At 33.1% G+C, this 25,068-nt stretch overlaps 1 protein-coding gene across 9 annotated transcripts in view; it reads right to left on the bottom strand.

Moving 5' to 3' along the window:
• Positions 1-25,068, bottom strand: part of LOC108686259 (extracellular serine/threonine protein CG31145) — a 234,514-nt gene that overhangs the window by 5,738 nt on the left and 203,708 nt on the right. For 7 of the 9 annotated variants that reach the window (XM_018191470.1, XM_018191472.1, XM_018191474.1 and 4 more), the window contains 2 exons: positions 19,709-20,013; positions 17,472-17,745 (listed from right to left, as the gene is read on the bottom strand). In XM_018191470.1, coding sequence (XP_018046959.1) covers positions 17,472-17,745; positions 19,709-20,013 — 579 coding nt within the window. Of the gene's footprint in view, positions 1-6,160; positions 6,237-13,749; positions 16,077-17,471; positions 17,746-19,708; positions 20,014-25,068 lie in introns of those variants that run through there. The other 2 variants (XM_018191475.1, XM_018191476.1) reach the window with 2 other exon arrangements.

Genomic DNA, 25,068 nt, shown 5'->3' with positions numbered 1-25,068 from the left:
CAATATATATATATACAATAATTATATATATAATATTTTTTCCCGGGATAGCTTTTAGAATAAATAACTTACCAACATAAATATATAATTTGCAAAAAAATTAAATCCCTAAATTAATTTTGATATCAAGCTAAATGAAATTGTACTGTTAGAATAATATTTTATATATATTCACCCGTAAAAAAAAGGTCACTAAATTTTAGCACAAATTTTTAATAGTTTTTATTAGTGGTAACTCAGCGAAAAATGATAGTATTGAGATGAACCAAAGCTCAAATTAAAATTGAATATTTTCCTTAATAATAAAGAAGATTAAATTTGAATTACAAAACGGCGGATGTTGAAGCTATACATTGAAAGATAGGAAAAAATTTCTTCTTTAAACTATTGTATTGCTCAAGGGAACTAACTGCCAGACACAAAATGAGTCTCTAATGCGCCCGTATTCATAGTCAGACCTTATATTTAAATTTATCTTCAGATACTCTACAAATTATTTTATTGGCTATTGAGCGTCTAAAGATAAATTTAAGAAAATCTTAAATATAAGGTCTGACTATGAATACAGGCACATTAGAGACTCATATACATGAAATTTTAAATTTTCTTTCAATATAACATAAGTTCATTTATATCTAAACGAATTCATATTTTTGAAAACTTTTCTTGATAAAGTTATACTGTCTTTAAAAAAATATTACAAAACGAATTTTTTCTTGTAAACCCAGTAACTTAGAAACAACTATTGTAGGAAATTTAAAAAAAAATTAAAGTGAATTTTAAATCTTAATTCTTTTTAATTTTGAGTAAGTGCGTGTAAATCTACATGCATGTGTCCTATTCTCGGCATTACGCAGGATCAATGACGTAGACGTAGCAGGTATCTGATTCCATGTGTGCGTGTACATATGCGTGCATGGTGTGTGTGTGTGTGTGTGTGTGTTTAGTAATATTATCTATATTGCCTCCTCTCGCACTTATTAATTCACACTTGTGCGTGAACGTATTCATACACACTTATATACATACGCATCTGAGCGCGTGCGTACACATATACATTAGATTAGATACCTATTACCTCTTTGATTCTGGATAACGCTAAGAATAAGATAAGCGCTTGCAAATATACACGAATGCATTTACATGAAATTAAACAAAATTAAGATTTAAAATTCACACCTTAATTTCTTTTTTGAAAATAGAAGACTCGTACACTTTTGTGCGTGACGATAATTCAACTGAGCAATGCAACAGTTTGAAAAAGAAATTCTTTTCTCTATCTTTCAATGTCTATCTTCAATCCATCATTTTGTAATACGTTTGTGTAACGCAAATTTTCATGGTTTACAATTTAATGTTTACAATTTAATTTGAATTTTGATTCATCTCAATACGATGATTTTTTGTTGAGTTATTGAAATGTATTAAAAATTTGTGCTCAAATTTAGTGGTTTTCTTTGCGAGTGAGTATTTACCTTATTTAAATCCTGCTTCGATATATACTACCAGTAAATTTTCAAACATTTATAATTCACATTAGATATAATTTACTGTGGATTTACTGTGGATTTTTAGTACTAGCAATATATAATATTATATATCGAAACAGGCCTTACTTTCATCATGGAGTCCTATTTTGGGAAAATCCGTCTTTCAAAAATCATTTTATTAGACTACAAAAAAATTCTCATAATACTGCGCCTTTTATTTTATCCTTTATCGTTTTTACTTATGAGAAATAGAACTCTACCGCGTCCATCTATTGACAATGTCGTGTGATATTTGATGGTGTGTGATTCTTTTTGAAGTCGATAAAAATGATGTAAATTTAAAGTCTATACTACTATTATACTAGAGCTAACTTGTATTTTTAACGTATAAAAATTTATGTCCAGCGAGGTATCAAATTTCAGTCATTCTGAAGAAATGACGACAGTATATGTTAGTGCAATTATGATTCCTATCACTAGTAGTGCGATTGACAATGAAGTCGCATTAATGTTAGTGACAGAAATTACATCTACATACTAAAACATATTGTCGTCTTTAAAAGTAACATGACTGAAATCAATATATATATGTGGTCCGACACAGCTCCTTGGCCATTATTATAACACTCTAGTTCAGTATAGATCAATGGTTAATTTATAAAGAATTTAGTAAGATAAATTTTTTTTAAAGGATTATTGTTCAATCAGAAATTTTGAAAAAAGATTTTTTGAAAAACATTCTTAAAGTATGTATTGTTAAAAATGTTCCCTGTAAGTTTTAAGTTGATCCGCTTTATTTTAGCGGATATATATGACTTATACGTTCCTGAAGAGTGATACTCTCCCCAAGTGCTTCACGCAGATATAGCGTAGTTATACTGTGAGGAATATCGTCTTTTCCTATCTGTTTATTGTATTAAATTGTAGTAAATATGAAGGGTGTTCGAATTTACTAATTATAGTAACTTTCACAATAAACTTTCAGACCAACGAACACACGAAATCCGGAGATGCTGGCAGTAGCAGTTGATGTATTGTATAGTTAAACTTTTACATGCGAATTTGGATCGATGAGAATAAATCTAATTAAATAAAAGTGATCTTATCTTCTTATCTTCATATTCGGTTAAAGGATCTTAAATAAAAAGTGCTTAAATATTTCTGTGTGAATTTATTTCTCCCTCCCTCTCTCTCTCTCTCTCTCTCTCTCTCTCTCTCTATCTCTCCCTCTCTCTCTGTGATTCTGCAATCTATGCGCCGAAATCTTTTTCACTTTTGTCCAGCTCGCGCCTCTCCCTTCCACCACACAAAAATAAAAAACGCATATCTCAGAGTTAGAAGCTATTAATAGCTTCCAAATCCAGCAAAAAAAGTTTTTCTCTCGTTTTTTCTCCCGATAGCAGGAATTTTGATTTAAAAGTGGGGGACTGAGTGAACGTTCACTCAGCCTCCCACTCTTCAAAATTAACAATAAGAAATCACTTATAGGCTTAAAATTAGGAACTCTTTATGAACTCTTAATCAGTGTTCTTTTGATTTTTGAGCTCTCTTTATCCTCAAAACAACCCCAAAACTAGTTTCAATAAGTCATTAAAATTAGCATTACATCTAAAATTTCATTAATGTATATAGTTCATTAATGTATATAGTTCTGGAACAAATCTGATATAATTCTTAATTTTTAAGCTGCAACTTCTTGGGAAAACCACCTGTTCGCCTTTTTACATAAGAGAGAACTATGTTTCAGAATGAGAAAATAAATCATTTTGTGACGGAAAATTAACTTCTGCAGTTAATTTTCTGATTTAGAAGTTCTCGATAAACATGAACCGATTTTTGAGCTGCAATCCCTTAATAGGAAAACTATATCCTGCTCTTTTCACGCAAGAGAGAATTGTATGCTTCGAAATAGGAAAATAAATCATTTAATGATGGGAAATTATCTATTAAATTATGAGTTCGCGAAATACGCAAAATATTGATTTTTTTAGCTGCAACATTTCAGCAGAAAAATCACTCCCTGTTCTTTTCACACAAAAGAGAACTATGTTTCAGAATCGAAAAATAAATCATTTTATGACGGAAAATTATCTGTTGATTCAGGAGCTCACAAAAAAATAATACAAATAAACCGATTTTTGTGTTGCAATTTTTTAACAGAAAAAGCATCCCTTCCTTTTTTATGCTAGACAGAACTATGTTACAAAATCAGAAAATAAATTTTATGATGAAAAATTGTAAAAAGTTTTTTAAGAGGGAATATACCCTGACTAGATTGAAAAGTAAAAATTCTTTGAGCGATTGCGGGAAAAGTATAAATACGATCCACTTATAATTTGGCTTCATTAATACATATATTGAACTTGTGTTGCAAATTTTATTAAAAAATATTGATCTTGCGAGGAAATACAACAATTCGCGTAAAATGTGATTGTGCGTGCACTGGTAAACGGTATACACGATTTTGTCATTTTGGATATCCCGAAATAAAAAATCCAAATAGTAAGATTGGATAACTTTTTTTTAAACTAAGTTAAATTAAAGCCTTGAAAATTTAATTATTACAATTAGTTAAAATAAAAGTTAATTCCTAATGACATTAATTAAATTAAAAGTTAAGTTAATGAAAAAAATAATTGAAAAGTTAAAAGTTAAATTTGTTTTATTTCATGATTTTAAGTTAACTTTTTTAAAATTAAATTTAAAAACTAAATTAAAAAATTAACTCTTTTATAATCAATACGAACTAAAAAATACGCTATACCGGTCGAATTATTTAAGCCTTAAAATTTAGCTTCGACCGGTATAGGCATTTCTAGTTCGTATTTCTAGTTCGTTAATTGTGTTCTCATATGTACGGTTTGAAATATGATTCTTATTGTTAACTTTTTTTAACTAACAAAGAGACATATATTTCACGGATTTTGATCAGCTTTTGCGTGATTATTTTGGGACACCAAAAAATAATCCTTGTATAACAATAAATAGCACTTCTGTGTATTTTTCAAAAAAATCGTGATTTTAGGTCACAACAACGGACCGTTTTCGGACCTTTTTATTTTTTGTTTAAACGTAAATGAAAAATTTTAAATTATTTAAAATTAGAAAAATACATCTCCGACGGACACGAATGTATAATCCGAGTATAGGATCCGTGTAACTCCAACTTCTCCCTGATGTAACTTTCAAAAAATAAAATTAAAAGTTAACAGTTATAGATAAAATATAACTATATAAAGTTAAAAAGTGAAGAGTCTAAAATGTAATTAAATGAAGTTAAAATTAATTAACTTTTTAACTTTTTGACTTAACTTTTTTGTAACTTTTTAATTTATTGTTAGCCAAACCTTATCAAAATTCAAATAGTTTCACAAATTATAATGTACTCCCTATTGGTTGACCGAACTTTTTTCATTTTTTTTAAATTGACGGAAAAAACATGTTTAAATTTTTGACACGTTTTTTGATATTGTAAATGTTATTGTATTTTAAACAAAAAAATGTTATCAATAAAATCATCGATCAGTTAAAAAACTATTGGTTTCCTGAATATATGTTTCAAATTGCAAGTTAATTGTAGCCTAAGAAATTATATAGGTACATCTTGAAAAATATTTCGAAAAAAATATGTTTTTTTTCCTTTGAGTCGACTATCTGCGCGTAGGTATGTCCCTTTCAAGTGCTATAAGAGAAATAATTCGAATATCCATTTTAAACTTTTTGCACATTAATTATAAGTCTTTAAATTATATTTTAAACAAAATAAATTTTCGATTTTTTGAAAATTTTACTCCCCCCTTAAAAAAATATTAAAGTAATAAAAACTAAAAAGATTAAACAGAGATTTCTGCGCAAGGTAGGATATGTCCGTATTCCAAGCAAATTTTCCTTATTTGTACTCGTTCCTACTCATTGCTGGATTTGAGAGGCTTCTTGATTAAGGAACCTAGTGCGTATCTTGAGTAATCTTGAATCTGTTTAATTTTTCAGGCTAATTATTTTTAATATAGCGTAGACTCACTTTTGTGGCGGCACTTTACAAGCCGCACAGAAGCACCTAGAATGATAACCCGATGCACCGGCGCATGCGAGAAATGGCAACCCGTTGCCCGTTGTGCGCCAACTTTCTCAAGAGTGCTTCGCGACGCCAGCTTTCTCGCAAGCGCTCGCGAATAGAGATCCTCTAGATAGAGATCGACCAGCACGCTTAGAGATCTTCTAGGGGCGTGCATTTCCCAAATCACGTTATTTCTGGTTTCACAATATTGTGCTGGAGCTTTGGCCAATCTCTACTTAATGATCTCTACTCGCGGACCGCGAAAGCTGCCACAACGCAGTTCCCAGGGGATCAACCCGAAATCAAGTACCCGCATTTAAGATTCGCTCAAGATGGATATAAGGTTAGCTGAAGCAAGTTCGAGTCGCTCAGGGCGAAATCATGTCATACTCATCACATTACGGTTACACAAGGACAACTGACTCGGAATACAAGACCAACAAAAGTACCAAGCAGCCGAGGCACAGCCAGGCCAACAGTGGAAGCGCAGCGAGGTCTGTCAGCAGCGCTAGCGATAGAGGCGCAGAAAGGGCGAATCACAGCCACAGCAGTGACGCAGCAGCGACGTCAGATAGGCGGAGACAAGCGCAGATACCGACAATTCCACACTCACCATCGCCTGTGTTACAGTTCCTGGAGATTTCGTTATCGAAATTAACGAGGCCGCCGCGAATCCTGCTGAACGTCTGCTGAGTAAAAGCATAAGCACAAAGATGATTGTAAAGGGTCCTTCTCTACATAGATAGTCGTGGAGTCTTAAGTCGCAGGAAACCAACCAATCACAATCAAATATAAGGAGAATACTCTATTAGAATTGGTCAGTTTTCTATGACTTATGGTAAGACTCCACGACCATCTACTTCTATGTAGAGAACCTTTAACTGAGAGTGTGGAATGTAAGTCGTAGTTGTAAGTTGACCAAAACATTGTGCCTACGACTCACGTTTCACGACTCAGTTACGACCATTTTTGTGCTGAAGTCCTAAGAAGGTACTTCTCCACTCTATCACCTTTACCGGTAACATCACTAAAGAAGGCGACCGTAAGTATGGTATAGTACACTTATGGTAATCGATTCTGTTCTTCGGAAATTTTCATAAACTGACTACCTTTCTATATTAATGCTCACAGTCTATGCACGATCAACGATTAATGCTTAAGTCCGCTTATGATCATATTTGACATAAAGACAAAATAATCTGAATTTTTGGAGATGTTAAATAAGTAAATATAGTGGAATAAGTAAATATAGTGTGAAAGAAATTTTTTTAATAGCATGTATAATACGATGAGTAAGAAGCATTAGTTATATTTTAATGTTTTAGTAAACTAGAGTATCAAAGGCAACACACGAACCGTCATAACTTATTTAATAAGACAAAGATTTAATATTGATAAAATGCGGCAATGTGTGATCATGTAAATTACTTTTAAGAAATAGTAATAAACAAATAAGTTTATTAAAGAAAATCTATAAAAATATATTTATATTATTATTAATTATTATTAATTGTGTGTCTATATATTACAAATTATTATTATATAATATTATATAAATAAAGATTATGCGTTTCGCGGGTTTTCTCCGTGTCCAAATCCATTCTTGGAATGCCAACGTTTCGTAAAATTGCAATCCATTTTATCAGGGCGAGGAGCAGCCAGATACTAAGTATCCTTCAGAAGTTGTTCCTTCAGATCGTGCCTTTTATATATTACGCGACTTGTTGGCGTGGTGAAGGGAAAGTAGAGAATTGTGGGTGGGGGAAAGGAGGAAAGGTGGGGGAAATCGATCAGTTTTCAATAATCGGGAGAATAGTTTTCTATATTTTATTTATATTATAGCCATTATCTCTATTTAGATTGTTAGAGTGTTTTTGTATGACTTCTCTATATTTTCTTGGAAAATATGATGTATGTTGGCTGTTGCGGTCGTTTTATCAAACATTTGATGTTGTCCTGTTTCAATGTTGTGTTCTGATAATGCTGATTGCGTGACGTTTTAATCTGACATCACGTTGATGTTCTTTTATCCGTAGGTTGATCATTCTCCTAGTTTTTGCAATGTATACTTGCCCACAGGAACAAGGTATTTTGTTTATTCCTGCACAGCTGAGTGAAAGTCTTTGATCTTTAGGATTTCTTAAGATTTGTCCTATCTTTTTAGGTGGTTTAAAAATAAAATTTAAATGTTTGCAGATGGCTTAATAATATAAATATAAATAATAAGAAGCATACAACCACGACGATAGATGTTGAAACAAAAATAATATATTTATTATTATTCTATAAGAAAATAGATGTTTCTCAAGATTTGACTATTATCAGATGACAATAAAGGATTACAAACAAATTAATTAATTAAGAACGCAAAATCGCTAATCAAAGAAGTGTTATTATAATATAATTAATATCAAGACGATCAAAATTTATCAGTAGTTCCATTTGTTCAGATTTTTGTCAGTTTTTGTAAATTGTGGTACTTAGAGTTACATCTGCAAGGACTTATGTTAAAAAATATGTGGCAAGTGAGCTTTAATGTGAATTTATATTGACCTTCTGAATAATTAATCATTATATGGTCTAAAATATTTTAATTATTAAAAAGCGTTTTTCTTTTCCTTAATTTTTAAATAGAATCTAGAAATTCCGTATTCTCACACGAAATCATTCTTTGCTTCCATAAAAAAGGAATCATAAACAGAACATATTAGTGCCAGATGCGTTATTATATAAAAATTTTTTTTTTCCTCTTTTAATATATATTTTTGTTATTAAATTTCATTCTCTGGACTTTATCTTACTCAATTAAAGCGTACTACAAACGATTGAAAAGAAAAAGAATTTTTTACTATCTTATTGATTTGCGATCATTTTTTTTGCATTTCTTTCTTTGTCATCTGATATTGTATTAACACTTCTTTGACTAGTGATTTTGCGTTCTTAATTAATTAACTTGTTTTTAATCCTTTATTATCATCTGTATGTATTGATGATGGTCAAATCTTGATCGAAATGTCTGTTTTTTTTATAGAATAATAATAAATATATTATTTTCGTTTCAACATCTATCGTCGCTATATGCTTCTTATTATTTATATTTGATTAGAGATAGTTTGGATATTGTGTTTGTTTAATATCTTGCTAATTCGATCTGTTGTTCCTTTAACATATGGATAGAGGGAGAATGGATAGAATCCTTTCGTCTGATTGTGTGTCAGAGACCACTGTTATCTTGTTTGCATATTTATTGATTGTTTTAATTATGTCTTTTTTGTCGTGTCCGTTTTTCTGTAAGGCTATTTTTAAATGATTGAGTTCTGTCTGTAGATGTTCTTTGTCAGAAATGGTGAAAGCTCTGTACAAGTGAATTAATTACAGACTGTTTTTGTAATAGGTGGTGGTGTGACTCGGCATGTATCTATCTGTGTATGTGTTGGTTTTCTGTGCACTTGAAGATCTAAAGTACCATCAGCTTTCTTACAGACAAGAACATCTAGAACCAAACTTCTGGTTTTTTGAGTGTTTTTTGAAGGCCTCTTTCTCAAATTGCTTTCTCAAACGATGGATTTTCCAGTGAGGGATTGTAGTGTTTGTGCTAGGAAGTGGGATAAGTTGTCGGGGAGTGGCGCTAACAATCGGTCTGAGTGAGATGTTTAGTTTGTGTATACTTTGTGTGTACTTTGGTATAGTCTTAATGGGAGAGGATTTGTAGATTTTAATGTTGATTTGGTTTTACTGCCAATGTTGTTTTTTTCCACCAGGATCTTAGTGTCCTGCGTGATTGTATTAATTGGATCTTTGTCAAGCTTTTTGTATGCTTTATCCGAGAAAAAGTTCTTCATCTTTTTCTTAAAAAATCCCACATATCTAATTCAACGGACTTCATACAAAAGATCCAACAAATCCGACTTCGTTCCATAGACCTGCTTGTAAGTTTCGATGTAGAATCCCTTTTTACACAAGTCCCAATAAAAGATACATTAAACATAAAGGCCTCATATAAAGTCCCCTCGGACCTCATCCTACTAACAGAGCATTGCTTAACAACTATTTACTTCTCCTATAACAATCAATTTTATGAACAAACCTCAGGAATGACAATGGGCTCTCCTATTTCTCCTGTAATCGCCAACATCTTCATTTTGAGAAAGAAGCCCTCAAAAAAACACTCAAAAAACCCGAAGTTTGGTTTCGTTGTATAAACGATACATTTGATATGAAGACACGACAGAGACGAATTTACTCCGTAAATTTCTTATTTTCCTCAACAATCAACATCCAAATATCCATTTCACTATAGACATAGAGGAAAACGGAAAACTCTCCTTCTTAGATGTTCTTGTCTCTAAGAAAGCTGACAGTACGGATAGCCTTAAGCCAAGTGTACAGAAAATCAACACACAAATAGATACCTACATGCCAAGTTAATCCACTCAATACAAAAATAGTTTGCAATCAATTCACTTGTACATAGAGCTTTCACCATTTCTGACAAAGAACATCTACAGACAGATCAATCATTTAAAAATAGCCTTACAGAAAAAAAACGGACACGACAAAAAAGACATAATTAAAACAATCAATAAACGGGCAAACAAGACAATGGTCTTTGACACACAATCAGATGAAAGGATCCTATCCATTCTTCTATATGTCAAAGGAACAACAGAACATCGAATTGGCAGGATATTAAACAAACACAATATTCGCACTATCTTTAAATCACTTAAAAAGATTGGACAAATCTTAAGAAATCTTAAAAATCAAAGACCTTCACTCAGCTCCGCAGGAGTATACAAAATACCTTGTTTCTGCAAGTATACATTGGAGAAACTGGGAGAATTGTCAACCTATAAATAAAAGAACATCAACGTGATGTCAGGTTAAAACACATCACGCAATCAGCATTATCAGAATATCACATCGAAATTGGACTGTTTGACAAAACGACCACAATAACCAACATTACATCATACTTTCCAAGAAAGTATAGAGAAGCCATAGGGATACAAAAACACTCTAACAATCTAAATAGAGATAATGGCTACAATATAAATAAAATATGGAAAATTATTCTCCCGGTTATCGAAGACTAACCGATTTCCCCATCTCTCCCCCCTTCCCCAACCCACAATTCTCTACTTTCCCTTCATCACTCCAAGAAGCATATATAAAAGAAATGACCCGGAGGAATAGCTCAGAATCAGGCTGCTCCTCGCCTTGATGAAGTGGACTGCAAGGTTCACAAAATATTGGCATTCCAAGAATGGATCTGGACACGAAGTAAATCCGCGAAACGCATAATTTTTATATAGAAAGCGTGAAAGTCTCAAGAATATTAATGTTATAAAGTGAATACGTATTTGCTATTGTACTCAATTCTTGAATACAATACAATGTGCTTTAAACAATCATGCTAATTCCAATTCGTTTGCCATTGTACACTACGACATATAGAGGGGAATAGATAGTTTAGCAATCACGCCACGCTGCTTGAATTATAGAGCTTGGGTTTGTGCGACATGGGGCGTTTGCCAGGCTATCTTTACCTATTTCCCTTCACACACTGTACTATGCTGCGAGGAAGTCGGAACTGGCATCACTGGCTATAAGGAAACAATGTTCAAAAACATTCTGTAAAGCCCTAAACACAGTGCGAGACAACAGTGGTAGTGCTATTAATAGAATTAATAGCGATAGCAATAGCGATAGTAGTAGGGAGAAGAATCCAACATACGGGGATGCATATATCATTGTATAGGAACACGAAATAAGGCAATAGCAATAAATTTCCGACAAATTGGAATTTTGTGTCTATCGTCTTATAGCCTATCAATCAGCATTCAGATTTTTTATTCTGTTAATGTGCTATAATCTGCCTTGAAGCAGATTGAAGAATATATTATAGTCTATATATGAGATAAGATTGATTGATTTTTATTTCTTTTGTGGCATTGTGCAACAGATGACAATTATCTCCTACAGCACAAAAAACATCTAATCATTTAGGAATAACAATATAAATCAGCTATCTTGTTCTAAATATAAATGTTTCATTCTGTGCTTCGGCCTCTGTACTTTTTTAAAACTGACAATAATGCGAAGTCTCAGTCAACGTCGTGCATTGATTTTTGTTCCTACTGATTTCATTGATTCCAACGATTCTCAGCTTTCCGTGCGCCTATCTTGAGGATCTTTCGTCTAGAATTTTGTCGCTGTGAACGCCTTGTAGCCTCGAGAAACTTATAATCGTGTCAGCTCTCGCTGACCTGCAATCTATCTTAGATGCACTGTCAGCCTCTTTATCTGTGTAATATTGGATGTGTAGATTACTGCGTTGGAGACTCGGAGCGAGCTCATCGGATTAATCGATGAAGTTGAATTCTCTCGACTCTCAAATCACCCGTATTGAGCAATTCTTCAGCATCTGGAGGCGATCAAGTCGGTGATTGGTCGTATGACCGCGGATGCGGAGCGTAGGTCCGGCGAGATTTTGGCACTGTCTGCTAAATGCGTCGTGTTGAGCGCTGTGGACGTTTGGAGACCGCCATCGCTTCTGCTGCTAAAACCTGCTTCCGAGGCGGGTCCCCGTTGTTTCAGATAAATTTGTCAGTTTTTCTTTTCGAGAGATTTGAAAATGAGCGACGCGATCATGAATTGATCATCTTCGGTATTCCGAGTATAGTATCTAAGGATAAAATTAAAACAGCTTCTATTATTGCCGCTTCCTTGGGTGTTACATTGAATGCGAGTAAAGTGATTGGTGTTTTTCGGATCCCTGGACCACTTTATCCGCTGATTATCAAGTTCACGACTATTGCGACCAAAAAGAACGAGTTACTCACATGCTTTCACCTTTCGTCGCGACCTATCATCCGCTTCTATCATCCTCTCTTCATGGCTGTCAAGCAAGATCTCTCTATGAGCAGTCATCGGCGGCGAAATGTCGCACTTCCAGTAAGGCACGGAAGTTGGCTCTTAGTCATGGTATCAGAAACGTCTGGATGCGGTACGAGCCGCATTTTTTTCTCGAGCTGAGAGCTCGTCGACGCGATACATCTCTCCTGACTCTTTTCAGAATATCTCGGACGGGCGTTGACCCCCTCCTTATTCTTTTATTCCGTATTTCAATCAATTAATTGATCTTATATCGTTTCGATATTTCAAGTAGGAAGACTTGGTTGTGCTTTCTTAGCGACTCCTCTTCAATTTCGCTACCAAACTATACGGTGTTTCGCGAGTTAGTCACGGTGGCAGTGTTATAGTGGTATTGATGGCGCACACTCGATCTCTCCTATCGACGTTGATATCTCCTCGCTGGCGTGCGTATAAATATTGTCAATGCATCGTTGCAATTCAGGAATAAGCAAGTCATGTTATGCGTTTACTACGCCATGCTCTTCCATTGCTGATTTCGATTACGTTGAGATGTGCTTCTCGATAGTCGCCTGCATCGTCGATAAAATGATGTACGTGGATAACTTTAATACAAATTTTTTAAATGAAAATGACCATAGCATATATTGGGGCATGTACATGGTGTGGCGGAATTACAGCCGACCGTCGCAATCGGCCTCTACTGCCTGCCGAGTGCTGGAAGAAGGTTCGCAAATAGGACGAGATGTCAGGTCGAAATCACAAGTCTTGGTATATCCAATTAATTACGATATATTTACAAGCTATTTATAGATGTTGACTCTGAAAAGGACCATTTGTTTTTGATTGATTACTGTGATAGTCGTCCGCGATATAGAATCTTTGGCTCACAGCGCGTCCACTTCGTAGAGCCTCAGTAGTCGTGTTCTGGTCGTTCAGTTCTGTAGAGAGGCCCTTAGGCACAGCGAAACGTACCTTCGCAAGGCTGACGCGTGTTCCTGATATATGTGGCGACAGCTCCATAATGCGAGGTCTCAGTGACGATGTTTCCCACTCGTTCGTGATTTGCGTTTACGCTGTCGCCTTCGTCGCCAGCGGAGAGACTGCAACAGATGGTGCCACGGATAGATAGCTCGATGTCCCTGCGCTGCTTGCTGTCCCAGGTGCTGAGCAGATATCGTGGAGGCCTCATTAATCGCAGTGCGATGCGATCTCCAACGGCAGCAGCCTCCATCTTACAGGTGACGGTGAGCGCAGTGTTGCTATTGTAGCTGGTCTCTGGCTATTACGCCGTGCTGCGCTTCTTCTGCTGCAAGGCGTGGCTGCTCCTTGATTTCTACTGGGCCTTGCTGATTCTCCGCTGGCTGGTTGCCTCGCCGTCCCTGCATTGTGCTTAGAGCGCCTTCACTGGATTGTGTTGGGTCGTGGTATGCAAGCTTCTGGATACATTGGGGTGTCTCTCGCTTTGAGCCATTTGACTCCGCCTTGGCGGGCTTTATATCTCTCGCTGGGCGAATTTCTAATGGCTGGGTTCATTGTTGTCACTCCAGCCTCCTACTGAGGGGCTGAATCATATACTCGCGATTCACGATCTGCGAGCGCTCGTGAAAAAGTAGGTGCCGCAAGGCACTTGCGAGAAAGTTGATGCGTGCCGTGCTCTGTTCTGCAGGCGTCTGTATATTGGGTTGCCTGTGATACTGGCACTTGCACAGCCGCCACAGTGTATCTGAAATTCCTGATGTCTCACCTTTGTCTTCGTCAAATAATTTTCTCTCATACTTATGTAACCTATGAATCCGCGTCCATCATTAACATCATTATAACTTCATCTTCCTTTTGCGTCATTGATTCTGTGTACGATGTCTCTATCAATAACTATTATGTTATTCTTCGAATATATCAATTGTCGATTCGCTCAAACGTTTACCTTGCACGAAATTTGCGTGCAGTTGATTTCTTCTTGCAGCGATCAACTGATTCCAGATGTATTGGGAGTGCACGATGCCAAAGTCGCCTATTTTGTTTAGTCGATAGTATCTATTTTCGATTCGTTTGGCGCTCTGTTTAAGACGTTTTCGATCGTCTGCTTCATGGATGAAAATTAACGGTGCATAAGTTGATTTTTTTAAAGTGTGCGTTGATCGGATTCAGGCGGACTCAATTCGAGGCTCACTGACAATGTTATCGCGAATTTCGAAATTGCACAGTTATTCGTCATGAAAAGAAGTCATTCTTGACGTCATCCTTCTCCTTTGGTCTTCCGCGACAATTTTGGCATAACTTTTTCCTTTTTGGCGTCAGGCTCTCTTCTCCCAATTATATTATTCCTTCTCATCTCCTTGATCCTTCTTTATTTAATAATCATTTCATTGACTCTCTCCTCCTCTCTTCCTTTCAACATTTGATTTATTACTTCCAAAAAAAATTTCGATACGTTTTCATTTGTTTCTATTATCGCTGCCGAACTCTTTCAGCACATCAATTTTCCGCACGATCTCTTTGGACGCATGCTCTTCCTCTATCTCCTACAATCAATTAATTTCTTCACATTCAATTACGCTCTAGTTTTCAATATGTTCCTTACGTGTTGAAAGTTATAGTCTTTCTTATCCCTAAGACTCATAATCCTTTCTTCCTTTCGTCCCATATCACTCACTCCTCTCGAAACTCCTGGAGCGGATATGCTACAGCTGAACTTATTTTTTAACTCTACAAATTTCATGTCGAATTGCCAATCCGGTTTCCGATATATGTATAATACAATCATCGAACTGCTGCACTTGTCACTCTGTGCTCCGAGGGTTCGACTCTGGTCTTCTACCTTATTAACTTTCATAGTTGCTCTAGATTTTTCTAAAGCCTTCAATACCGTTGAGCTTTTATTATTCAAATTCTATCATTATAGCTTCTCCTCTATCTCCTTCCTTCGTTTTTTCCTATAAAGCGTTCTTAGAGAGTTTTGCTATATATCCCAAAGCCTTCTTTCTCATCATCCCGCCTTTCGGAGTCCCTCAGGATTCGATCTTTGCTCCCTTATTATTCACAATCTTCATCGTCGATTTACGTTCTATTTCTATTATCTCTAAATTTCTGTTATATGTTGTTTTTCTTTCTTTCTTCGATCCATTCGACTTTTAAACAGCTGTGGATGCTCTTAATCACGATATAAAATCTATCATTGAATGGGCCTCTGCTAACTCTTTTTATCTAAATCCATATAAATCCAGCCTCTTAATTGCTAGTTTTGCTCCCTTATCTCATTTTTCTTCATTTAATATCTCTTTCTTCTTTTAATAGTTCTGATTAGTCAGATGTTCGTTAACGATTCATTCTCCACTTGTGTTGTCTTGTTTTTCGTATCGTACTAACACTCCTCCTTATTTCCGCAATCTTTTGCTCCTTAACTCCGAAATACATTCCTCGGATGCTTCTGTCATCCGTTACTAAAATTCCCTAGAAATTTTCCTCGCCATCGTTCAGCTAAATTTCGCTTCTATATTACTGTCAAATTTTTTTAATTTATTGCCTGTCTCCATTCGATTTTCCTCCTCACTATCCTCTTTTTCCTTAGCCATGTCTCGATTTCTTTGATTTGCTGGTCATCATTTTTATAGTCGCATCAAATATACCGTTCAAGTGCTGTCTCTTAGCACCTCAAAAAAAAAAAAAAATAAAAATAAATTGTGTATTGTGTTATGCAATTATATTCTTCATTATATTTTGTGTTATTTATGCGCCAAAAAAAATCATTTATGTGTTATGCGCTTATTTTTATCTGAATCTTATTATATTATTTTGTTAATTTAATTTTAAATAAATAAATATTAAATGTTATTAATTAAAATTAATAAATAATATTTTAACTGGCTTGTAATCCTTGTGATTCACTTATATTTGATTTAGTATTTTATGTTATTTTTTGTGTTAATTTTGCGGCATTTTTACGTTATACAATTCGTGGGATTCGTGTACACGTTTATGGTTTTCACATATTTTTAACTATTTAACTATATAACTTTACAAGAATCATAAAAATAAATGTACTAATAAGAAGAGGCTATACTTTGCTCTTCACTGATTTTGATCAAACTTGCAGCGATATTAGAGAAGCTCACCAAGTGAAAGTTAAAAATATATAAAAAATCTGAAGTTTAATATCTCGGAAAGTATGCATTTTTGAGAAAAATATCTTATTGTTAAAAATTTAATCAAAATCGAAGAGTAGAGCGTAGCCTCTCTTTGTAAGAGACGTAATGGTATATTAAACGTGAGCACTGCATAACTTATCAAAAAATGGACAATTACTTTTTTAATATTGCAAAAATCTCTTATAAAGAATTGACTAATATATTGAATAGTAAATTATTAATATTAATAATGTAATCTTCTTACGGACTCTCTCAAATTCAACAATAAAAAATCCAAAAAAAAACTAGGGCGAAAATGAAAGCAATAATAAAATTCAAAATATAATTCCTTTCAAGAAAAAATCACCATCAGAATTACAGATTTGACATTGTAAAATCCCAAAACATAAAAGGAATTTGTCTCAATATTGGATAAAAAAATCATGCTTAAACGATCAAAATTTATTACCACTAAAGACTATTATGTTTTAATCGCTTAAGCATGATTTTTTTATCTAATGTTGAGATGAATTCCTTTTATGTTTTGGAATTTTGCAATATCAAATCTGTAAATCTGTAAATCTGTAAATCTGATGTTAATTTTTTCTTGAATATAAAAGGAGTTATATTTCGAATTTTGTTATTGCTGAAGGTGGCTACAAAATGAACCGAAACTAGTATTTTTTTGGAATAAAAATTTAAGATTACATATTGTGTATTAATTACCACGTTGACTCTCATTCGTCCTGGTTTTTTGGATTTTTTGTTGTTTAACTAATATTGCTTAGTTATTACGCAATATTTTGGTATTACAAAGAGAAATCAGTAATACCAGATGATAATAACTGATTATCTGATGGATGTAGTCAAACTACACAAATTTTTGCTAGGAGTATTTTAAAAATAAAAGATTTTACTTACCGGAGTAAAGTACTTAAAGTATTTCGTCTAATGACACAGCATTGTAAAAGAGGTGCTAAAATAGACATTTCATCATGGAAAGGTTTCCCAAAACCTCTTCCATGGTCCAAATGTAATGTAAAACTATCATTTCCAAAAATTCTAAATGTTTCATAATGATGGCGATCCATGTTGCCTGTTAAAAAATCGAAGACTGCCATATCCATAAGATCAATCAATCGTCGACCTTCATTATACGGTGGAATTTCTTTTACCAGAGTGCAGTAATCGGAATCTGTAATTTTGAAAGAAAAATATATAAATTAGAAACATATTTAAAACATATTTGACGTTGGCCATAATTTTCCTTCCCTAATAGCACAGAGATGTCCCGTCAATTAAATGGGATATTTTAGGACATTCTGTTAGAGTTTAGAAATTTTCTGAGGACGTGCTGTGGATTATCAAATGAGCGCCTCATGTCCTACATACATCATTAAGACATCTAAATCTGAAGTCTTAAAAATATCCATCCATAATCTTTAGAACAATTAATTCTATTATTTCACATGTAGTATAGTCCTCCAAGAGATATCCTAAGGATTATCACAGAATATCTGGGATAAAGTATGCTCAATTTGCAAGATTGAAATATTTTACAAAATATTTTACAAAATATTATATTCAGTAACTTTGTTGGTACATAAAAAGTATAATACAATCATATCTCGCACTAAGTACATACGAACATTCAATACAAATAATTATGACGTATCTGAACTTACATAAACTTGGATTATCGATTATGATTAAATTTGAAATGAGAGAAATAACACCATCTAGTAGCAAACCTAGAATATTAGAAAAATTAAAAAAATATCCTAATTACAATCGGACCTTTTAAGATTTCAAATTTGAATGTCCTGTGGATGTATGTAGGAAATAATAAGAGCTTATTTGATAATCCTCAAGTGTTTAGGACATTTTTAGGTGCTTATTTATTAGGATTAAGAACATTTAAAAATTTTAATCTTAGTATAATATAAACTAACTGTATATCAGGATATTTAGGATTATTCTGAGGATGTCTTGCGCTGTTAGAGTTTATTTATGTTACGTAACGCAGGTTACTAGTGTCACTCCAAAAATATAAACATTTGAGCATTATTCGTCTCATGATCAATGTTCAGTTTGCTGCTAGATCCTAATCAATCAAATTTTAACATTATCTCTTGTGTTTTACTTGTGTTCTCGCTGACCTGTGTGTTCTCGCATTAATAATCAGAATCGAACCGAATATAGATGATAAATCTTCAAGTTATCGCGTAGCTTTCGCGCGTAAATGGACCGGGCAAAGCTGCTAGCTTGTTCGTCGAATGTTGAATGTGGTTGGATTTATAAGTAACAATCAATCTGCATGTTCATTTGCTCGACGAGCAGGCTTTATCAACTTGAACACGTCCAGTATTTCATGTGCAAGGCATGCAAGATTTTCGTATGAGAATATCTGAAGATTTCTTAATCTTTGCAATAAGATTTCAGTATGCGTTTAAGTGCATAGAAGATTTCTGTTTGTTTGTGAAGATTTTCGATTTGTTCGCGCGTTGAAGATTTCCATTTTCGTGTGTATCCAAATTCCAAGTGCATCCAAATTTGCACTTTGATAACATGCAAATCTCCCATATATCTTGACCAATTAATTAATTTGGTGAATAAAGCCTAATGAATAATTTCGGCGTCGTTATTTAACTGTCATTTCACCTTGCGAATCTTCCTAATAAGATTATGCCAATACAACATTAAACATAGATAATGAAAAATAAAAAAGAATATTCTTGAGGCTTCCACGCTTTCTATATAGAGATTATGCATTTCACAGATTTTCTCCATATTCATTCTTGGAATGCCAATGTTTCGATCGATTTCCTCTATCCCCTCCCCTCCCTCCCATCCACAAGCAGCGTAATATAAAGAGAAGAGAGGCCCAGAGGAACAGCTCAATATCAGATTGCTCCTCTGATGAAGTGAGGACTGCAAGGTCATTCACGAAATGTTGGCATTCCAAGAATAGATCTAGATACGGAGAAAACTCGCGAAACACATAATCTTTATAAAGAAGAATGCAAAAAGGGAATATTTACTTTGACTATAACAATTTTATTGTAGTATAAAAATAAAAAGAAAAAACCTTATATTTTTTTTAGAATTCAATTTTTAGATTTCTAAGACATCTTTCTAAGAAAATAATTGTGTCTTACCATGTTCCCATTGGGCCTTCTTCCGTTTATGATAACTTCTACGCCAAGGATGCCGCCAAGCCTTTCTGGCCGCAAAAGCTTTATCTGGTAAAAAGGCGGCGAAGCTACCCTCCAAAGTATCGGGATTGCCGCAAACAGCATGTGCCGTATCGCAATAATAACTACATTTACCGTGGAAGCACAGGTTACCGGCCGGACTCACGAAGAACGTTTTAAGCAGTTCACTGTCGGCAATTTGATAAATTTCCGTTGTAACATTAAGAGTTCGACCATTTACCGGCATCGCTCTCCGAAATCCTAAAAGCCTGCAAGCCAAAAACAAAAGATTCATACAAAAATTTTAGATTATTAAATTCGCTGTGAATTATAAAATTAAAAATTTCAGTCCTCATAGAATTATTACGCATATATATCCTTGTATTTGAATAGAGAATAGGAGATTGTATAATCAAATTGAAAGCAAAATTTGTAAATTGATTGTTGTGCTTTCATATGTATGGTCCTATAGATTTAAAATTATTTATTTACGTCGTTAAAATTGCTTATTTAGGACGTAAAATTGTTTATATTTTGTCTTAAATAAATGTTATTTCTACATATGCCAATTATAATGAAAAATATTATTAGGGTCTTAGTAGTCTAAAAGCTTAAAACGTTCACACGGAGTGCTAGAGATCTGGGGTTCGAGGTAATATTTTTTACAATAAAAATTAATTATTTATAAATTTTAATATGTCATTTAGCATTATTAAGATGCGTTGTTCTAAGATGTGTAAGAGAATCGAATTGTTAAATTGCTAGTCAATTTAACTCGTGATATAATTATTGCGAGTTCAGTTGAGTTTGCGTTTCAAAATTGAAAAATTATTTCGGCGCGCAAATACTATGTAGTATATAAATTCACAAAATTATACAACCACTTAAGATCCAGTTAGATCATTAAAAGCATTTCCTATTGGTTGCGTTCTCACATGTACGATCCTATAGATTTAATATTGTTTGTTAATTTATTTCATGAAAGAGAAAAATGGACACAATTTAGATATTATTTAAGATAAATGATTCGAAGTAATATCTAAAAATCGCAATTCTTTTTCAATAATTAACAATACTTGTTATAAAAAGACATAGAGTACCTCCGGTATATATGCTGCACCTAATAAAAACTTAATTTATTAAAATAATATAATAAAGAATTATGAACCCTTCTAAATCTTAAGGGATCCAATTACCGAACTTGATTGAGATCGATAATACAGACTTTTTAATTTCAAATTCGATAATAGTGATATCTTTGATTCATTTCTTACATTATATTATATATCATTCTGTCTTATTCAAATGCATAGATCTGTCCTTATCTAACATATGCCAGCACCATCTATCAAAACCGCGCAATTACTGCTACACGAAATTTCGGCTCTGTTGACATTTCCAGTTTTCGCAAAACATCTGTATACACGTATTTTCTACGGTGAAAATACTTTTCTTCTAGACCTTCAATCTTAATTCTACAAACTCGATATCGTTCGTTCCAGTAATGTGATCTCAGTTGTACGCTTATTTATAAAATATGGACTCTAAAATTCTTATATCAAACAAATATTGGTATACCTATACAATATATATCTGAAATGACAGCTATACGAGCCAAAAGTAAATTTTTTTTCGATTTTCTCATGAAATCCAGTGCAGCTAAGGTCCTGTTCATGCGTACTTTAATTTACGTAATAACAATTTTGTAATCCATAAATCCAATTCGGAGATTTTTCACCGTAGAAATGATGGTAAAGTAGGATGATTTAGCATCCTCTTAAGTGAAAAAAAAATCACATTTTGGCTTCTCTGAACATGGTTTCACTCTTTACGAATGTTTTTATTGATTTAGCTCAGAAAAGCATAATTAAAAGATAAGATTATCGAGGAGTACTAAAATTACACAAGAAGAATTAATGATATCAATTTGATTCTTAACTCTACTTTTTTTGTTTTTAATGATTCGTTTTATTAAACAGATATTTGGCACCCCTATGGGTTCGCCTCTTTCTCCAATTATAGCGGAGATGTATTGCAAGACCGAGAAGAACAAGCATTTGAAAAATTATCTTTATAGTTACTTATATATATAGTTACCTTATACTATAGGTATGTAGATGACATCATTTTCGCAGCTCCGCAATCAATTAAATTACATATTAACCATTTTCAATTCGATGCACGAAAAATTGCAATTTACATTAGAGATTAGTGATAACAACAAACTTTTTGGATGTCACGGTGATGTTAGAGAACCATTATTATTCATTTTGACAGTTTTTCTAAACTTATTTCATCAGAAAGATATCTGAATTTCTATTCAAGTCATTCTAAATGTCATAAAAAAGGAATAGTTTTTGGCATGATAAATAGAATTCTATTTCCTTAATTCCATAAAAATTTTGAAATTACAATACGCACTCTTTTAGATAATGGCTACCCACTAACATTTATTTTCGATGCTATTAGACGAAGATTAAAATTCCATAGTTATTTTCGACCGAAAACAAGTCTCTTTAAAAATAACAATAAATTTTTTATTATTCCATATGTTAAATCTATTTCAGAAAGTTTTGCCGATTGTGAATATAAATCTTAAGACAACTTACACAATACCGAACACATTAAAAAAATTTATACATAGAAGAAAAGATCAATTAGACCATTTTGCTAAACAGAGTGTAATTTATAAAATTTGTAGATTGAATGTGTAGATTGTGAGGCGAGTTACATTGGCCAGACAAAAAGGAGATTATAAACAAGAATACATGAACATCAGATACAAAAAAACTCCTTCAGTAATGTCTGACCATTGTATCAGTTTCAAGCATGATTTCAAGTGGAATGAGATTGAAATGTTGAATAAACGAGCCTTTTTATAAAAAAAAGGCTCATATCAGAAATAGTCCATATTAAAAAACAGAAGTTTGGCTTGAATAGGCAGACAGACACAGAACCTCTCCTTGTATATCTTATATCTACTACTTATATAATCCTTACTTACATCTTACTTACATCTTCCCTTCCATTTTTCCTCTCTTTATCATATCATTTATCCTCCAAGCTAGTTAGTTGGCAGAATCATTTTAACAAACGTTTTATATTTAATATCTTAGAGTTCTTTAGTCGCAAGACTTTTTAAATAATAATTATTTTTCATATTTGAACTCTCCTATTTATTTATTTTAAATTGTGAAGATCGAACATTATTAAATCTCAGGTGTTCTTTCTTGTATTTATGTAATTTTAATATTGTTGACTCTTAAATTTATTTATTATTTATTATAATTATTTATTATAATATGAACATAAATTTAGACTAATTTATACTATTGCTTTATAATCAGATTTATATTTAAACAAATTGACAAATTTAGTCCATAGTTGTATACTTTTTGATTCATAGTTGAAGATATATTTATGAAATGGTATGAAATGGTATATTGTAATCACATGTAATTCGTTTCATATCAATTCGTTTTTATAGTATAAAATTCCAATTAGAAGATATATCCATGGAACAAGACAACTAAAATAAATTTTCGGATAAGACTACTTACTAGAATCCGAGGAATTATTATGATATCTTTTCAAACATGTGAGTATTACATGCGTTTTCATGCGTTCATAATTAATTAATTGCGAGCATCGAACGAGATTACCGGTAACATTTTAAAATCTAACAGTGAAGGAATAAGAATGATAAATAGAAATAATAGATTACAATTATTGCATTTAGTGCACTGAATCCAATCTGCGCATTTTGTATGCTTTGAGCATAAATCCAGCTCGCTAAAAATGTCATATATTCCCCCCTCCCTCCTTTCCCCAAACAGATAGGATATACAAGATATCAAGCTGAACAAAAACAATAAGAGCTAAATCATAAGAATCTTATTACATTGTACATGTAAGAACATAACCAATAAGAAATAGGAAACAAAGGCCTATAATGGTAGAAGCTAGAGCTTTGATGCTTAAATAATTCAATGTAAAAGTCTTTGATTCCTATTTCTTATAAGAACTAAGCATTTTTATTTTGCTTTATTCATTTATACGTATATATTACCAAATCTAACCATTAAAGCCCATGGCACATAAAAGTAATAACAATTTAATATAATATAAGGTTCAAGATAAACTCAATGTATATAATGATGTAATGAGGAAAAGCCAATGTGAGCCATTGTTGTAACAATATATATATTATTCGTGTGTAACAATATATATATATATATTAAAATTAAAATTAAAATACATATTTCAACCCTGATATTGGAGTATAAAATATAGTTGATAGAATAAAAAATTATACATATGTAAGCGTCAAATCATCAAATTATCGTTAATCTATTGCCACTACTTAAAATCTTCAATGTCGTCTGTTATATTTTGCTGAATAAACAAACTGCATGTTTTAGAAATTATCACCAGACCATCGTTAATCTGATTCTAACGTAAGTTTTTAGTGATTTTGATATTTTACAATTTAACTATATTAATTCATTTTGGATTGTTCTATTTTAGTGATAATTTCTAAAACATGCAGTTTGTATAATATATTCAGCAAAATATAAGATATAGATGACATTGAAGATTTTAAGTAGTGACAATAGGTTAACAATTTGATGATTTGGCGCTTAAATATGTATAATTTTTCAAATTGGACAGAAATCAAACAAAGTCTGTTGTATAACCTGATAGTAAATTGCGAGCAAAAATCGAGCAAAGCCTGTTGATATAATATGATTGGCAGCAGAAACTGAGCAAGATCTATCATTTTCATATACGGTGCCACCACGAGATGGACTTACTTCTCGTAAGAAGAAAAGTTAGCCTAGAAGTTCTATAAGAATTGGCGTATGTAAATCGAATAAGCAAATTTAGTGATTCCCAAGCTCTTTCGGAGTGTGCTTTCTAAATCTCCGAATACTTTTTTGACTATTTTATAACTTTCTTATGTGTATTTTGAAATGTCAAGTTAATCAATACTATTTTAACAATAAAACAATAAAACTGTGTTACGTCCAAGCTCCAGGATTTTTGTCTTGAATAGGAGAAGGAATTAGGAGTGGAGAGGGCTAAGGAAGAACGCAACAGATTCCACTCTTGTAGTTATCGTTCTGATGCGTATGCCACAAGTCGGAAGCACTTTAATGGGTCACAGATGTAGGTCAATGTCGATATGTGATGCTATTACCTAATCCGTGATAGTGCGTCCGTCGGCCTTCTTTTTAAATCAAGAAACTTAATTCCTTTGACCAGGGACAAGGCTAATACGATCTTTGGGAAAACAGAACGAATCGGAAAGGATGCTGAAATAA

This window comes from Atta colombica, unplaced genomic scaffold (assembly GCF_001594045.1).
Source record: "Atta colombica isolate Treedump-2 unplaced genomic scaffold, Acol1.0 scaffold17, whole genome shotgun sequence".
NCBI lineage: Eukaryota > Metazoa > Arthropoda > Insecta > Hymenoptera > Formicidae > Atta > Atta colombica.
This window is presented reverse-complemented; position numbering and strand designations above follow the sequence as displayed.